The sequence below is a fragment of the Pristis pectinata genome, chromosome 8 (assembly GCF_009764475.1).
Source record: "Pristis pectinata isolate sPriPec2 chromosome 8, sPriPec2.1.pri, whole genome shotgun sequence".
In the NCBI taxonomy this organism is placed as follows: Eukaryota; Metazoa; Chordata; class Chondrichthyes; order Rhinopristiformes; family Pristidae; genus Pristis; species Pristis pectinata.
Genome location: NC_067412.1, coordinates 35,432,518 through 35,449,397, shown reverse-complemented (window position 1 = coordinate 35,449,397; position 16,880 = coordinate 35,432,518). Strand labels below are relative to the sequence as shown.

Sequence of the window (16,880 nt, the reverse complement as noted above, 5' to 3'; positions counted from 1 at the left end):
AAATTTCAGAATTCAGCAAAGGAGGATCGGGGAATTGAAAGGGAAAAGGAAAGTGAGCTAGCAGGAAACATCTAATGCAGAATGTAAAAGCTTCTTTCGATAGGTAAAAAGGAAAAGATAAACAAAAGCTATGTCTGTCACATACAGATTGAGACAAGAGAAGTTATCTTGGAGAATAAGGAAGTGGCAGAGAAATTAAGCAAATATTTTGTGTCTGTCTACATGGAAGAAGGTACTAAAAACTTCTGGAAATAGTGGAGAACAATAGGTTTGGAGTGAATGAAGAGCTCAAAGAAATTACCATAAGTATAAAAAGTATTGGAAAAATTATTGGGATTGAAAGCCATAAATCCCCAGGACCTGGTGACCTTCATCACAAGGGTTTGACAGAAGTGGCTATGATGAATGTTATCATCTCCCAAAATTCCATTGATTCGAGAATGATTCCCACAGATTGGAAGTACAAGTAGGAAAACAGGGAATTACTGACCAGTTACCTTGACATCAATAGTAGGGAAAATGCTGGAATCTACAAATAAGGAAGTGGAAACAGAGCACTTAGAAAATAATAATTGGACTGGACAAGCACATCATGGATTTATGAAGAGGAAATCATGCTTGACAAATTTGTTAGAGGCTTTTGAGGTTGTAGCTAGCATAGTAGATAAGGGGAAACTGGTAGATTTACTATTTCTGGATTTCCTGAAGGCCTTTGATAAAGTGCCACTCAAGAGATTATCAAATAAAGATAGTGTAAAAATAGTGCATGGGATTAGGAAAATTACACTGGAATAGATTGAGGATTAGCTAACAGAAAACAAAAAGTGGGAATAAACAGGTCATTTTCATGTTGGAAGACTGTAACAAGTGGGATATCATAGGGTTCAGTGCTGGGACCCCAGCTGTTAATCATGTACGTCAATGAAATGAATAAGGAAATCAAGTGTAGTAACTCCAAGTTCACTAATAATACAAAGCTAGGTGGCAGTGTGGGTTGTGAGGAGAATGCAGGAGGGCTGCCAGATAATATGGGTGGGTCGAGTGATTGGGCAAAGACCGCAAATTGAATGTGATGTGGAAAATGTGAAATCATCCACTTTGGAAGGAGGTGAGGTTAAAAAAAATCAGCCATGCTCTGATTGAATGTCAGAGTAGAAAGGAGGGGCTGAATGGACTACTCCTTGTTCTATTCTTATGTTCCCATGTTCACCAGCCTTGGAACAGGTAGAAAGTCAATGGAGCAGAATCCAATCTCTGCAGTAGTGCTTTGGCCCTCCCCCTTGGAAGGCTGCAGTCACCCACAGACTGTGCAGTTCAGCTTTACGATGGAGAGCTGCTGGTTCTTTCAGTTGTCCTCTTGCTGATAATGGCATCAAGGTGAAATCTTTCCCCCAGTGACTCATTCTCTGTCTCTCCTCTCTCCCTGAATCTTTCTTGGGACACCCCACCCCACCTCACTTCTTCTAAATACATTTTTTAAGGGATGGGCAACACCCTTACCTCAAACATTATTTTAATCATACAATTAAATGAGGACTGATGTAAAAGACAAACTTCTTCTGCACTGATCCTAGCTAAGTCTTTGCTAACCTTCCCTTTGTTTATCTTTTGCAAGAACATTTTGCTAATCCAGGTTAATGACAGAATCAACATTTGCCAGTCATCTCATTCCTTGTCTCCTGGTTCTTAACCCTTCCACCAATGGAAACCTTCTCCATATTTCCTTCCTTTCGGCCCATCGGGTCTATACCACTCCCAGAGCAATCCCATCTATCCCATTTCCCCACTTTCCCATTAACCCCTAATTCCCCCACCAGCAACCTGGACTAGGGGTAATCTACATTAACTAATTAACCTTTGGTGTGTGAGAGGAACCCGGAGCACCCAAGGGAAGCCCACATGGTCATAGCAAGAAACTCCACTTTATCTATAGTCCAGGGCACATCTGCAGTCTCTCATGTCTTAATCAGAGATTGACTGTTTGAACTGAATGTGAAAGCACTGTTGAATTGTTTGGGAATATCCTTCTATGCAACAGCGTGGGAGTTCTGCAAATTCCAGTCTACCCTGTATAAAAGGCAGCTTTGCTATCTACTATCCCGTTCTTGAAGGGGTTTGGCTGGATGCTCACGTCCAGACCATGTAACCAGCAGTCGCTCAGTGCTGGTCTGTCGGTTCAAGCTCTGCCCCCAACGCCGAGTATCCTGCTTCTGTCACACTTCGCTGATGTTATTTTGTTTATGTAGATACTTCAAACAGATCATGAAGTCGGCTCGAGCTAACGGATCATCGGGATCACAGGAAGAAAACATTGACGATTTCCTTGGCTGCCTCGATATTCCTGTCAGTGTGAGTGTGATGTAGGGGACAGTTGACCACAGTAGAAAGCAGTTCTTCTCCTCAGACTTGGCCTTCAATCCCAGAAATCAGGCTGCAGTCTGGGTCCCACAGGAGCAAGACTGCAGCACAGTGTCCAGGCTATACCATGTCGCACTGCAAGCCTCCTGTCTGTGCTCAGGCTGCATGTACCCAAGTCCCATGCTCCAGTGTCCCACAGGCAGGACCCAACCCTACCAGAAACAGACTGTACCACAGGCCCTGGCTTGGGGATCTACTTCAGGTCCTACTAGGTTACACCACTGACCCCAGGCTATACCCAAGGCCTTGTCCAAGAACCCAAACTGTACAGCAGGGTCCCAGCCTTGCCACAGCTCACAGGTTGGATGAATCAGTTCAACAAACAATCTGCTGGAAAAACTCAGCGGGTCCTTCCAGAGTGGATTCTTCCAGCAGATTCTTTGTTGCTCCAGATTCCAGCATCTGCATTCTCTTGTGTCTCCATGTGTTTCACTGGTTCATTTCAAAATCTGAATCTTTTCTGTTCTTATATCAGGAAATTCCTGTTGAAGGGATTGATACGTGGTATAAATTGGAGCCTCGATCAAGCTCTTCTCGGGTTGAAGGGGACTGTCACCTCATTCTTTCACTGACCATGATGCAGGTACTGGGGTAGGGGGCTGGGTTGACACAAGCAGAACTACATCGGTAAAGTGATAAGCAATATTAAGACAGGTTCTGGCATGGCTCCATGATATGTCATTTTTTTCTTAATGAGATCCTTACTGTAGGACAGGGCTTCTGTTGGGGGAACTGAGTACTCAGCTCTATTCTGAGCACTAGGGTTGAATAGCTTAGAAATTTGCTGAGGGTGCACATGCTGAGCAGAGATATACTGTAAGGCTGTCAGGCAAGAACAAGGAGAATACTCTCCAAGGCACAGGGGTTCAGAGTCAGCAGCTTCAGAAGAGAAGGGGACCCATACCCCAGTGAGATCCAGTGTCTCCAGGAGAGAAAGGGACCTGTAACCCAGTGAGAATCAATGCCTTCGGAAGCGGAGAGATCCATACCACTGTGAGAGTCAGCACCTGCAGGAGAGGAAGGTCCTGTACCACAGTCAGCACCTTCAGGAGAAGGATGCATACCCACAGGGAATCAGTTTGTTCAGATGAGATGGGAACAGCAGTGGGCTTGGTGTCTGTGGCCTGACTGGTCAATGGGATTGGTGGCAGCTCTTACCTCTTCTTGCAGAGGGATACGGAGTTATGCAAGATGATGGGACCTGTGATGATCCACGAGTTGCTGCTGAGGCAGCTACTAACAACCGAGCTTCCCAAATTAAAGGTAAGTGCATTTGTCACAAATAGGTCTGGGTCAGGCTTGAATGGACATAATGTGTGGGGATGTTAAATTCCTCATGCATGCTCACACTCCTCAATGCTTGCATTTGAACTTTTTGTATCACCAAAAGCATTTGCAGTAAAAACATTTGTAGTTGTTTATAATTTAAAGTGTGATAATTGGGAGCTTCCTCGTGTTACATGTAGACAATGAGGTGTCAGCTTCTGTTACCATTCTGTGCTGATGTGTCATGGTCATACAGCATGGAAACAGGCCCTTCACCCCACCGAGTCCATGCTGACTCATGTGGTTAGAGATTGTTGTTATGGGGTGGGACCTGGCAAAATCCAAGCAAGATTGCACTCCTGCCTTCATCTGTGAGGTGAGAGGAGATCATCATCAACAGTGATGGCCAAAACCTTGGGATTCTGCTACCATTTGCCAGTGTCATTCCTGCCGGGAGAATGGTGAGGTGCACCACGGAGAGTGGGCACCTTCAGAACGGGGGGGGGGGGGGGGGAACCAGACAGGAAACTCCTCACACCATTGAGTAATTCTGACTCTCCTCCTTCCCCACAGAATGATTGGAGCAGCTTCCGTGGGGGCCTCAGCAAGCATGCTGTCACCATCCTCTCCCAACATGCTATGCAAATTGACCTTTCACCTCAACAAAAGGCATCTGTGTGAGTATAATTCCCATTGTAATTTTTCATAAGTAATAAAGCTTGCTGATCTTAGTAGTGCTTTAAATATTGTCATTGGCATTCATCATTTTGAGAGCCAGAGAGCTTTGTGTTGAGAAGACATCACTCATAAAGAGATCAATGTCAGTCACCCCCAGGGCAGCTACAGCGCAGGTTAATAGAGGCTGCAGAGAGTAGTGGACACAGCCCGGTCCATTACAGGCACAGCCCTCCCCACCACTGACAGCATCGACAGGAGGCACTGCCTCAAGAAGGTGGCATCTATCATCAAGGATCCCCACGATATGGGTCATGCCCTCTTCTCGCTGCTACCATCAGGCAGGAGGTACAGAAGCCTGAAGTCCCACACCACCAGGTTCAGGAACACCTATTTTCCTATAAACATCATGTTCTTGAACCGACCTGCTCAACTTAACCCTACCTCAGCAACGGAACACGACAGACCACCTCTTGCACTACCATGGACTTATCTTCAATTGTTTTTTTTTGCTCTAAGGTCTTGCTTTTGCACAGTCTTTTTTCTCATTGTATGGTGTAATTTTATGTGTAATTAATGTATAATTTATATTCTGTGTTATTGTCTGTACCTACATGCCTGTGATGCTGCTGCAACCAAGTTTTTCATTGTACTGTATCTCTGTATTTGTGCACATGACAATAAACTCAACCTGACTTGACTAGACGAAGAATAAAGTTTCCTCTACACTATCGATCAAATACTCTCAGGCAAAATAAGCAAGGGCTAGATAGAGAATAAAACTCCATTTTCATTGTCCATCGGACACTCTATATACTGTAAATGGAGTGATCCACAAGTAACAAACAGAACCAATGAGTGAGTAACTTTTTTTCCCCTCATCCCTGCAGTGAGTGGCTGGCTTACAGCAAACATCACCAGCTCCAGTCTGTGGACTATGGCTTCCTTCACCAGTTGCTTGAGGACCTGGATCAGAAGTTAGACTTGAACTTCCTCACTCAAGAGCAGGTAAGGCACAGGGATCACTGAGTATCACTGGTGGAAGATATTCCTCCCTCCCACTTCAATCACTGTCTCTGGGGGTGGGGACACCTTACACAGTTTTGGTGCTCTACACTCTTCAATACTTCCCCATGTTACCAACCTGTACCGTTAAGTTAGATCAGTGTATGTAGGCAAACTACTGGCTCAAATAGCATGTTTCAAAAACTTTATTCAGCCAGCGTTTGTGTTCCCTTAAATTGAAATGCTGTCAACATGAACACGTTTCCATTTGCATTTGGGTCAATATGTGTCCACACGTTTGTGCTTGCACTTTGTGATCGTGCGTGCTTGTGTGTCTGTGCGATGGGCTGAGTGCACTCTATTTGATGTGTCCCTTGCTTGTTGATGGGTGTGTGAATATCTGTATGTGCGCATGTGGCTCCCTTTCATATGCTTTAAATAAGATATACATGACTAACAGCTGTGTGAACATGTGTGTGCATGTGTGGGTGCATGTGCACACATATGTATGTGTATATGTATTCATTTAACATGCCCTGTTATACACTGAACTTCTCGAGTACCTTTGGTGTAGTAATGAAGAAAGCAGCTATTGTTCTAGATCATGCAGCAGTAAGTTTACCTAATTTGTCACATATAACAAGCACTTACCAGTTACAGTTTACACTGGCAAAGAGGATAAATATACTAGAAGTCTAGGTACTATCATTTTGAACATTCTGTTTGTGAGTTCCACCCAGAATATACTTATGCTGTTGATGTTTAGTCCAGTTCATAGGATTGCTCACAGTGTTGGTAACTGTGACAGTGTGCCAGATTACTCTGCAGCTGCTGAGGTGAACTCTCAGTCTAATTACTGTGTGTGCAGGCCAACCAATGTTGAGAATTTACATTTGAATAAACGGTAACACTTTGTACAATTTGGTCCACCAACACTGCATTCACTGACTACTAAGATGGTAATGCCCATGCCTAACCTTAGGCCACTTGCTGCTCATTTGGAGCCATCTGCAGTCCTGCCCACTGAGAAAAGTGGCTTTGCAGTTTGATGGAGAGATGACAGGACTTGGAATCACAGACGTAAGAAAAAAGTACTCCTGTTACTCTATGATGGGGAAGAATTACTGGATATTTAGGACACATTATCTGCTACATAGAAGCATAAAGTGCACCGACTGTATGTTTTACTCCACAATAGAATGTGGTACATGAGGCTATTACGTTCCTTTGCATAAGCTAAAAAACAAACAGTTGATCAATACTGCATGCATCTGAGACAACCTGCTGTAAAATGTGAATTGACTGATCTGGAGCAACTGCTAAAAATGGAAGTCTTTGAAGGTTGAATATCCAAGCAACCCCCTTGATGGAAGGCCCTTTAAAGTGTATCAAATTCTCTGAACTGCTTAAGTTAGCAGATGATTGTCATTTTTAGAGTAGCTGAGAGAGAAAGACTACAAGGTGCCATCAGAATAGAAATAAACACCAGAGAAGAACCATTAACAGAAAACAATCGCCAGCATCACCGAGAAATCCCAAACAGTGCTGTGGTGACAACTGTCCTTACAAAGCGAAAGTCCTGCTAAAGGGAAACAGTACAAATCATGTGGAAAATTTAACCACTTTGCAAGGGTTTGTCATTCAGCAAATCAAGTGTTTCCGACCTCATCAGACCAGGTGGCAACGTTGATTGCAGAATTATTGTAGAAATCAGCAATAATTCTTATGATCCTGAGTTATTCACAACACTTGTAAGGACACCGAACCATGGCTAGAACTGAACATTTGCAACTGGCCATTCGGTGTACTGGTTGATAGTGGTGCACCTGTCAACGTGATGAGTGAACAAGGCTTCAAGCAGCTTCACTCAGTGAGGAAATGCCCAGTGAGGATATTTCCTTACAATTGTACTACACCTTTAAAGTTCTGGGAATATTTTCATCTCAAATGACATTCAATTCCAAGAAAGCCAACATGATATTTTATTTAATCTCAAGTGGCTGTGATACTCTTCTGTGTGTCAACACAGCTCAGCTCTTTCTATTGTTAAGATCACAACTGACTCCACTAGTTGTGAAGAAAAGGCCACAGAGCATTGGCTGTGCGTTTGAACTCAATGACACTAAACAAAATCAACGCTGTAACAAAGCAAGATTTTGTTTCTTCCCCGAGAATAGCAGCAATTCAGGCACAAAATGGAAAAAGGTCATAGAAAATGCACCCTCTAGTGATGTTACACATTCATGGCAAATGCAGGACAAAGCTTCCAACTGCACCTGTCGCAGACCTTGAACTGCAAAATAAAAGCCACAGTCTCTTACGAAATAGACACTGTGCATGAAGTTGATCAAGGGTTCAAGGAAACGAAACAATAGTTAAAGAAGGCTTGGTTCCCAAGTTGATATTGCTTGATGTTCACCAAATCACCAAAAACACATGTGTCAAATAACCACATTGTCAAATCTACAGGAACTGATATGAATATCACAGTTATCCAAGTGGTTACTATTGGTGTTGGCTTTGCTGATTTATATTGTGCCAATCATTTGCATGTGGTTGTCAATGACCACAATCAGTTCCCTGTTGCAGAGAAGGTCAGTTCTACTTCTGTGAATGTCACCATACCAAAGCTTGAATATATCCGTGCTGCTTGATGCACTGCAAACAGTGAAGATGGATAATGGATCATTGTTCAACACAGTAAGTTCGCAAACTACCTAGGTTTCATATATGACAAGATCACACCTGGCTGGCCACAAGCCAATGGTGAAGCAGAAAGATTTATGCAAATGCTAAAGAAAGTCATCCATACTGCTCATGCCAAAGGGAAGCAAGAACTTTATTGGTTACAAAGCAATGCTACAAACAGCAACAGGAACAGCACCAGCCGCACTTGTTTTGTGCTATCCATGCATGCATGTCTTCTAGAGATTACCCACGAGGCTGACGATCAACACCTAGGTCAGCATGTACACAACAGCACGAAAGAGATAATCTCAAGATTGAAGAAGAAATTGAAAAACCTCAGTTGATGCAAGAACCAACACCCTCCCGTTCAGAATTGACGAGGTGCCTTCCATCCAGCAAGTGGAAGCCTTCATATCTGAAAGTGATAGAAGAACTAAGATCAAAATGGGTGTTTTGACTATCAAGGGGACGATATCAGACAGACGTAGTGTTATTATTGTTCTATATTACTACATCTTTTAAGAATACTACAATGTATTTCCTCTTACAAAGAAAGCCACTACTTTTTCTAAAGTATGTCTTTCCTAACTTAATGTATGCAGAACTCCTCACGATTCTCCATGTGTGCTCTAACCAGGCAGAACTAGCAGAGCTCACTGCTCCAAGTACGTACTCTGTCAATGAAGGCTGAATCCAGAAACTTATAGTCTAGACAGAAGAACAGATGGTAAATTGCGGGAGCTAGTCACTCCGTCTGAAATGTTCCACCATTAACCCCACATCACATCCACCCCTGGAGAACAAAGTCCTAGCATCAGGACACTGATGACTTATTGCAGCTTACTCTGAGGCAAATGGCATAATCCCTCCTCAAAGGTTATTTCAACTGTTGTTTGTTGTGTCATAGCTTTAACTTTGGTTTGTTGCAGGAAGAGTCACTGAGTGATAGTTTTGTCCTTTTCATCGACTACTGCTGGATGTTGCTACAGAGGATGAGGCAGGTCTTTCCTTTCAATGCTCCAAAGACACTGAAGCAGCTAGAACTGATGCTGAGGTAATGCATTCTGAGTTGTGCCAGACCAAGCTGAGCCAGATTAAGCTGGGGAAGTCAAACTAGGCCAGACTAGGCCAGACCAAATCAGATTATACTGATCTAAACCAGGAAGGATGTTACCGGCACTGGTGGGCTTGAGTTATGAGGAGAGGCTGGATAGGCTGTGATTTAAGGTTAGAAAGGAAAGATTTAAAAGGGACCTAGGGGAAACTTTTTCATGGAGCAAGTGGCTTTTTTTCCCTGGAGTGAAGGAGAATGAGGGGTGACCTTATAGAGATATATAAAATCATGAGGGGCATAGATAAGGTGATTGGTCACAGTATTTTTCCCAGGGTAGAGGAGTCTAAAATTAGAGGACATAGAATTAAGGTGAGAGGGGAAAGATTTAAAAGGGACCTGAGGGGCAACCTTTTCACACAGAGTGCGGTGGGTATATGGAATGAAGTGGTAGAGGCAGAAACAATTACAATGTTTAAGAAACATTTAGACAGGTACAGGGATAGGAAAGGTTTAGAGGGATATGGGCTAAATACTGGCAAATGGGACAAGCTCAGGTAGACAACTTGGTCAGCATGGATGAGTTGGGCCAAAGGGCCTGTTTCCATGCTGTATGACTAGACCATGCAGGGCTAAACTGAGCCAAGCTACACTAGACCAGGTAGATCTACTGTGCCAAATCTAGTCAGGCCAGATCTGACGAAACCATGACAGATCAGGCTATCCTTGAGCAAACCAAGGTGGAACAAGATCGCAGGTTGGGCCACACTGAGATGGAACAGGCCAGACTGAGATAACTGGACCCCTCAGTTCTGCGTTGGCATTCCAATATTTGTCAGTGTGCATCACACGTGAACAAATGATAAATTGCCGCATCCACCTCCCCACCCCTGCAACAATGGTATCTATCATTAGAGATCATTTCCAAAGTAGCAGACACCCAAAGGAGGCAGGTGACTCCTGGACAGTGGAAAAGGCAGATCTTTATCTCTAGTGTCTGATGGCAATAAAGTGGCCAGAACTAATGCAGGCTGAATGAAGCCAAGCCAAGTTGTAAGAAGCCAAGGCGTTCCAGGCCAGATCATGATTGCAGAAGTACGCCAAACCAGGCCAGAGGAAACTGGGCCAGTGAGTGCAGGTGCATTCCTTGATCGAGGATAGCTTTATATCTGATCCCCAAGCCAGCCCATCTAACACCCACAAAGTTCACCTTCTGTCCCTTCACTGAATAGTAATCAGCAGTGGCAGCCATGCCTGGGGCATTATCACAACCATCAACCCTTCAGTGATCAGCTCAGCCATACAGACTGATGATCAGACCTGCAGTCTTCTTGGTTCATGTGTCCCAGCAAGTCAGTAACTATCGTGAGGGAACCGGAACCACTGCAATGGAGAGTACACTGCTTAACCAAGAACTAATGTCTCTTTCTCACTCACTGCTTCTCTCTCCATCTCCATAATAGGAAGGACCTATTTCCTTTAGCTAAGGAATCAAAAACTGGAGAGGTGGGGGTAGGGGGGGGGGGATGGGATGGAGGCAGAGACCCTCAGCACAGTACTTGTACACAAAGAGCTGTCTGCAGGGCCATCGGTCCAGGGCTGGAAGATGGGATTCATGGGGGAAGCCCTTTTTTGACCAGCATGGACATGGTGGGCTAAATTGCCTTCTCCTGTGTTGTATATATTCTGATTCAATACCCTCCATCACTTTCCTTGTCCTTCTCTCTGTATCTCCCTTCCTCTGACTTTCTCTCACTGTTGCTCCCTCTGACACATTTTCTATCATTCTCGCTCTCTCTCTTTCTCTCCATTGCTCTATCCCTGTCCTGGCTCTTTTATCCTCCTTTATCCCCCTTTATCTCCCAGCCTCCAGGCTCCTCTCACCCTTTCTCCTGATCTTTCCATCTTCAATATTTTCAGGTGCTTGCTGAAGATTTATTCCATGGAGGCCTTTAAAATACTCTGCCCAGTTCACAAGCCACTCCATGTGGAGTTAGTTGCGACAGTAAAGGTACAGTGTGTGACTTTCATTATCAGTAGTTTGAAATTGCAGGCACAACCTAAAAAGTAGCATCACAGTCTACCTCATCTGCACATTGTTAATGGGGGTGAGGAGAGAATCCATCTGATGTAAAGTAACTCAGCTTGCATAAGGTTGTTGATAAAGTGCTATTAAAGAGGCTTCTCTGCAACACAGTGTGTATCCTAGATGAACCATGACATGCATTAGTAACAGCTGCAAATGGTAGAAAGTCACAGTGGGAAAGAGGCCAAAGGATCCTTTGATGATCCTGGTTTATAAAGATGATGTGGAACCTGAGTCACAACAATATTTGAATTCACCAGAACTATGGGCTGTCAAAGTTAAATGCAAATATAATTTAATATGGAATAATACGCACGGTAGTGTAGCGGTTAGCGTAATGTTATTACAGCGCCAGTGACCCGGGTTCAATTCTGGCCACTGTCTGTAAGGAGTTTGTACGTTCTCCCTATGTCTGCGTGGGTTTCCCCTGGGTGCTCCGGTTTCCTCCCACATTCCAAAGATGTACTGGTGGAAGCTGTAGGCACGCTAAATTGGCGCTGGAAGTGTGATGACACTTGTGGGCTGCCCCCAGAACACTCTATGCAAAAGATGCATTTCACTGTGTGTTTCGATGTACATGTGACTAATAAAGATATCTTATCTTATCTATCTTATTTGAATAACATTAAAGGCATGTGGGTTTTATGGGAGGGTGAAAGAACATACCCAGGAAGTGGAAGATAAAGTTCTTGTACTACTAGCTGACGTGCAGCTCAATTTTTCAACTACTTTTGGGGTGAGAAGGAAGACAACAAAGATTGTTTCAGAATCTGCAGCTGCCCCTAATTTTGATTTAAATGGACAAAGGTATGTCAGCAGGGAAACATGGAGAGCCACAGACCCTCGATCCTTTTAAAGGGGTGCAGAGAGAATCTGTAGTGTGCAGTTTTGTGCTAGTGACAGTGAGGGTTAGACCTGAGGCAGTGATTATACTTAGAGTTTCAGGTCTTGATGAAAATCAAGAGTCTTGGAACATGCACTGTACTAAATGTATTGTACCTTGCAGTCAGCTGAACACGGTTTCAGTCAGACTCGGAATATACTTAGCTGCACTGGATTGTGCATCAAGTGCAGCTAATGCATTTGTGACAGTGCATCAAGTGACCCTGAGTGAAGTAACACTGTAATATAATTTGTATTATGCTAATTTTATAGAAATCCACAGTTGAATGGTACGAGAAAATGCGTGATAGCTTCAAACCAGAAACCAAGGTATGTTAACGTGAATAAAGGCAGTCTATGCAGATGCACAGGAATGTGACTTGGGCTTGTTGTCCATTGCTGCTTGAACACTCAGTCTCCCTTGTTTATTAAAGAACTCATGATCAACTTGAAGGCCACACATCAGAACTCAGTTGGACCTTACTTCATCAGTCCAGACAGAAGGTCTGAAACTGTTTCTCTTCTCACAGATTAGCCTGACCTGCTAAGTACTTCCAGCATTTATGATTTAGATTTAGAGATTTTTTTTTAGATTTCTTGCATCTGCAATTGTTTTTAAATTTCATGATCATCTTGGTTGTACAAGCTCAGAATGTAGCAAGTTTGGGGAAGGATGACTCTGCTTCAAGCTGAGCTGATGGAACATGTTACTGCACTTCTTAGTAAACAAAGACTAAATGAAGTCAAGTGGCTCCACCTCATGGCAACCAGTCTGTTGGAAAGTGAGGGGTTTTGCTTTACAGCAGTGGGTGAATTAATAAAAGCAAAAAATAAAAATTGACATGTTGGAATTCTGAAATAATGACAGAGAACGCTGGAGATATTCAGCAGGTCAGGTAGCATCGAGTGAGAGAGAAATGGAGTTAATGTTTTGGTAAAATGACCATTCATCAGAATGGGGTGAACTTTGGGAGGGTGAGGTATGGTTGTGGGGTAATTTGGGTTTGGGTGGAGGGCAGGTTGAGGTTGGGGTTAGGAGGATGAGTTGGGTTCAGAGAGGAGGGCAGTTTGGGATTTAGGGGGCGAGTTGTGTTTGGGGCAGAGGGCAGGTTGGGGTTGGGACTTTGGGGTGAGTTGGGTTTGAGGGGTGTGAGGTGGAAATGGAAGATTCCTTGCATTGTAAAGCACTGACTTTGATTGCAGTCAGATCAGGCTCGGCTGAGGGCTCTGGTCCAGTTGGTCGACACAGTTTGCACAGATTTGCGTAAAAAGCAAAAACTATACAGCAAAATATTTCTAAGGTAAGCATTTCAGTTTTTTTTCTCTTTTACAGCATTTCAATTATTTTATGATTAAATTAAGGTAGAGGAAGCTCTTCCATGTACGTGACTTATGTTGTGGAATAAAACCAGCGCTACAGCATGGGTCATGGTAAAGCTTCCTCTATCTATCACGACACGGTGTGCTCCATGGGATCATTTTCTGTTCTGTTTGAGGGCACATGATTCACCACAAACATCAGCAGATCCAGTGCTCCTCCTCTGGGTTGCTTACCCACCTATGACAATTTTTTTGGATTTATTGTAGATTATTTTCTTAGTCTGTAGTGGGCTTGGATTGGGTGAGGGATGGGAGGATGGCATTTGGAGGTAGTTGAGGTTGGACGGGGAACAGCAATGAGATTGTGGGATTTGGTGAGAGAGCGGGGCTATGGGCAGGAGATGGGGATGAAGATGTGGCATCAGTGCAAAGTGAAGACACAAAAAATTCAGCAGATGCTGGAATCTGGAGCAATACAAAAAGTGCTGGAGGAACTCAGCAGGTCAGGCAGCATCCATGGAGGGAAATAAACAGTTTTTTTCCCTCCATGGATGCTGCCTGACCTGCTGAGTTCCTCCAGCACTTTTTGTGTCAGTACAAACTGAGTTTGTCCTTGGACTATGGCCGTAAGTTCTTGTGTCAAGTCCTTGAGTCACAGATCTGGCTCTACCAGTTAGATGTTGTGCCTCAATCTGTGCCAGGGAGTAATGAGGTATGCCACAGAGAGGGTGTGATGTTCATGGGAGTGTGTGAATAAACTTCTTAAGGGGTTGTAACTGCACTGAGCTGCTGTTCCTTATAAACTTATTCTTTCTGTTTCTAGTGTTGTGAAGATTGATTACCTCAGTTTGACCTATCAACAGCTGGAGAAACTGGTAAGGAGATTGGGAATATCTGAGACTGAACCCACTGTGTGTGAACTGAGACACTCAGAGTAAGCCCCCAGTGTACTGTATGTAAGTGAGTCACAGTGTGAGCCTCTTGTGTGAAGGTGAACTACCTACGGGAGGGACTGAGATCTTCATGTTAGATATTCTGAGAGTAAGACCCTCCCCCCCGACCCCACCCTTTTGAGGTTCGAAGGGTTGGCCCCACCCTCCTCCACCACGGGAGACTTTGCTGGTGAGCCTGCACTGTAAGGGATGAGCACCCCATATGTGAAAGGTGAGCCTGCAGCCAGACACTTCCCAAACTGAGATAACATGTAAATGTTTCAGCAATCTGAGTCCAGGGTACTACTTTTCTCCCTTGACGCACCTCATTTGATGATCTCCTGGTGTTGATATGTTCCACTAACTCCCACCACAATCCTTATGTTACCCTTACAGCATCTCTCACTTGCCTATTTAGATTTTTTTGAATGGGTGGATGATCTTGGATAACTCTGTACCTGACTATCACAATGAGTGAGTGGGATCCACTCAATATGGGCATTGTCTATTGCAAATTAACAACCTGGTCATGATAAGAACTTACTGCATTCAGAATCAGAGCATCAGTCCTGTCCTGCAGCTTCACTTTATGTTCAGAGACACCACCTGCCTCCACATGTCCAGCACCATCATGTCTCCTTGTTATTAATCCATCAGAATGGCTTCTGTTTCTGATAGGCTCCTTCTTCATTGATTGGACAGAGGGGGAAGAGCCCAACAAGATTGTGACACAGGACCACCTGAGTATCTTGGCTCTCCTCAGCCTGCCTCCTCATCTCTAGGTGAGTCACAAACTGATTCCTTAAGCTGCCTATTTGATGCCTCTTGCAGGTTGCAGAAGATGTCCTGACACTAATGGGGGAGCTGGGAGCAGCCATGGAACAGGAGAGATCAAGAATGACCCAGCAGATCGCAGAGACCCTGTTCGAGCTGTACCTGTCTCTGAAAGAAGTGAAGCAGTTCAAGGAATTTCTGCCATTGAAGTGAGTTGACTAAAACCACCAACTCCTTAAAATAAAAGAAAAAAAATGTTAGAAATACTCAGCAGATCAGAGAGCTCCAGAGAGAAACAAATATTGTTTCAGGTCATCAGAACCAGGAAATGTTAAGAAATAAAACAAGTTTCAAAGTGCAGAGAATGGGAGAAAGAGGCAGAGAGGAGTCTCTGAGAGAAGGTAGAGGATAGGAGAGAATGCATGACAAAAGTGGTGACGGAGCCAGGTGGGAAAGAGTGGTGAAGGCATTAGTGAATAACAGAAGGTATGCCTGGAGCATGAAAAACAGGAGAAGATGAATTAAATATAAAATTACCCCCCAAAAATGATAAATGTTGAAAATGTGAAATGCAAAATATGGAATTGCTGATTATCTGAAAGTGTTGAATTCAATGTTCAGTCTGGAAGTCTGTAATGAACATTAGAAGGAAGATCAGGTATTGTTACCTTAAGCTTCATTGGAAAAGTGTAGGAGGACAAAGACAGAGGTGTCAGAGGGGAATGGAGAATTAAATTGACAGACAACTGGAAGCTTGGGGTGGAACTTGTGCCCTGAATAAAGCTGCCTGCGGAAAGGTCACCCACTCTGCATTTTGTTTTCCCAATGTAAAAGAAACCACACAGAGGAGGGCATAAGACTGGAGATGTGAGAAATTATGGTGGATAATCCATAATGTGGAGGCTGGTGAGGTGGAAGGTCACAACAAATGAAGGAGGGTGCGGGAAATGGAACAGGTATGGTTGAGGATCATGTCAACCATGGTGGAGAGGAACAAGCAGTTGAGGAAAAAAAGATATGAAAAAGGTGTGGAAAGGGACATCGTCGATCCCTCAGGGGATCGCGTGTGTCGTGGACGGTACGAACGCGATTCTTATTTGAAGTGTCGCGTGTCGCGTTAATGGGTGTAGCGTTGCGTGTGTGTTTCATTAGTATTAGTTTGCATTCTCTACCGTAGTATGTCGTTGCTTAGTTTCTTCTTTTCTGTATTAGATGTAGTGTATTGACACTGGATGTCTTTTGTAGTGCTTTTAGTGAATAAACGTTTATTATTAAAAAGGACATCGTCGAAAGAGATGTGATGGAAAATGAGAAATTTGAGATTGGAATAGTGTCCATACAGGGTGCAACTTTTTACTTCATTATAGCACCTTGGATGAAAGGCCTGAAGTTATAGGGAGCAACAAAATGTGTGAAATAATGGGTTATGTAATAAGGAGACCATATTAACCGAAGACGTTTTTGGTGTGAACATGCAGAGGACATTTCCTTTTGTGAATGAACCTAGAACTAGGGTCACTGTTTAAAAATAAGGGGTCATAATAGAACTTTTTCTCTTGGAGGGCTGTAAGTTTTTGGAATGCTCTTCCCCTGAAATGGAAGTAACGTTTTTGATAACTTTTAAGAGAGAGGTAGATAGATTATTGATAAGTAAGGGGCCAAAAGGTTACCAGGGAGAAGTAGCAATGTAAAGCTGAGATGACAATCGAATCAGCCATAATCTTAGAAAATGTGTTGCAGGTTTGGGGGGCCAAGTAGCCTACTTATGCTCCTAATTTATGTG

The 16,880-nt window shown here is 43.7% G+C and overlaps 1 protein-coding gene across 2 annotated transcripts in view; it reads left to right on the top strand.

The window, feature by feature from the left end:
- baiap3 (BAI1 associated protein 3) overlaps nt 1-16,880 on the top strand; it is an 81,612-nt gene that overhangs the window by 41,879 nt on the left and 22,853 nt on the right. For both annotated transcript variants that reach the window (XM_052022221.1, XM_052022220.1), the window contains exons 11-21: nt 2,247-2,349; nt 2,894-3,001; nt 3,589-3,681; nt 4,258-4,361; nt 5,250-5,367; nt 8,982-9,106; nt 11,024-11,114; nt 12,345-12,401; nt 13,275-13,372; nt 14,215-14,266; nt 15,155-15,306. In XM_052022221.1, coding sequence (XP_051878181.1) covers nt 2,247-2,349; nt 2,894-3,001; nt 3,589-3,681; nt 4,258-4,361; nt 5,250-5,367; nt 8,982-9,106; nt 11,024-11,114; nt 12,345-12,401; nt 13,275-13,372; nt 14,215-14,266; nt 15,155-15,306 — 1,101 coding nt within the window. The remainder of the gene's footprint in view (nt 1-2,246; nt 2,350-2,893; nt 3,002-3,588; nt 3,682-4,257; nt 4,362-5,249; nt 5,368-8,981; nt 9,107-11,023; nt 11,115-12,344; nt 12,402-13,274; nt 13,373-14,214; nt 14,267-15,154; nt 15,307-16,880) is intronic.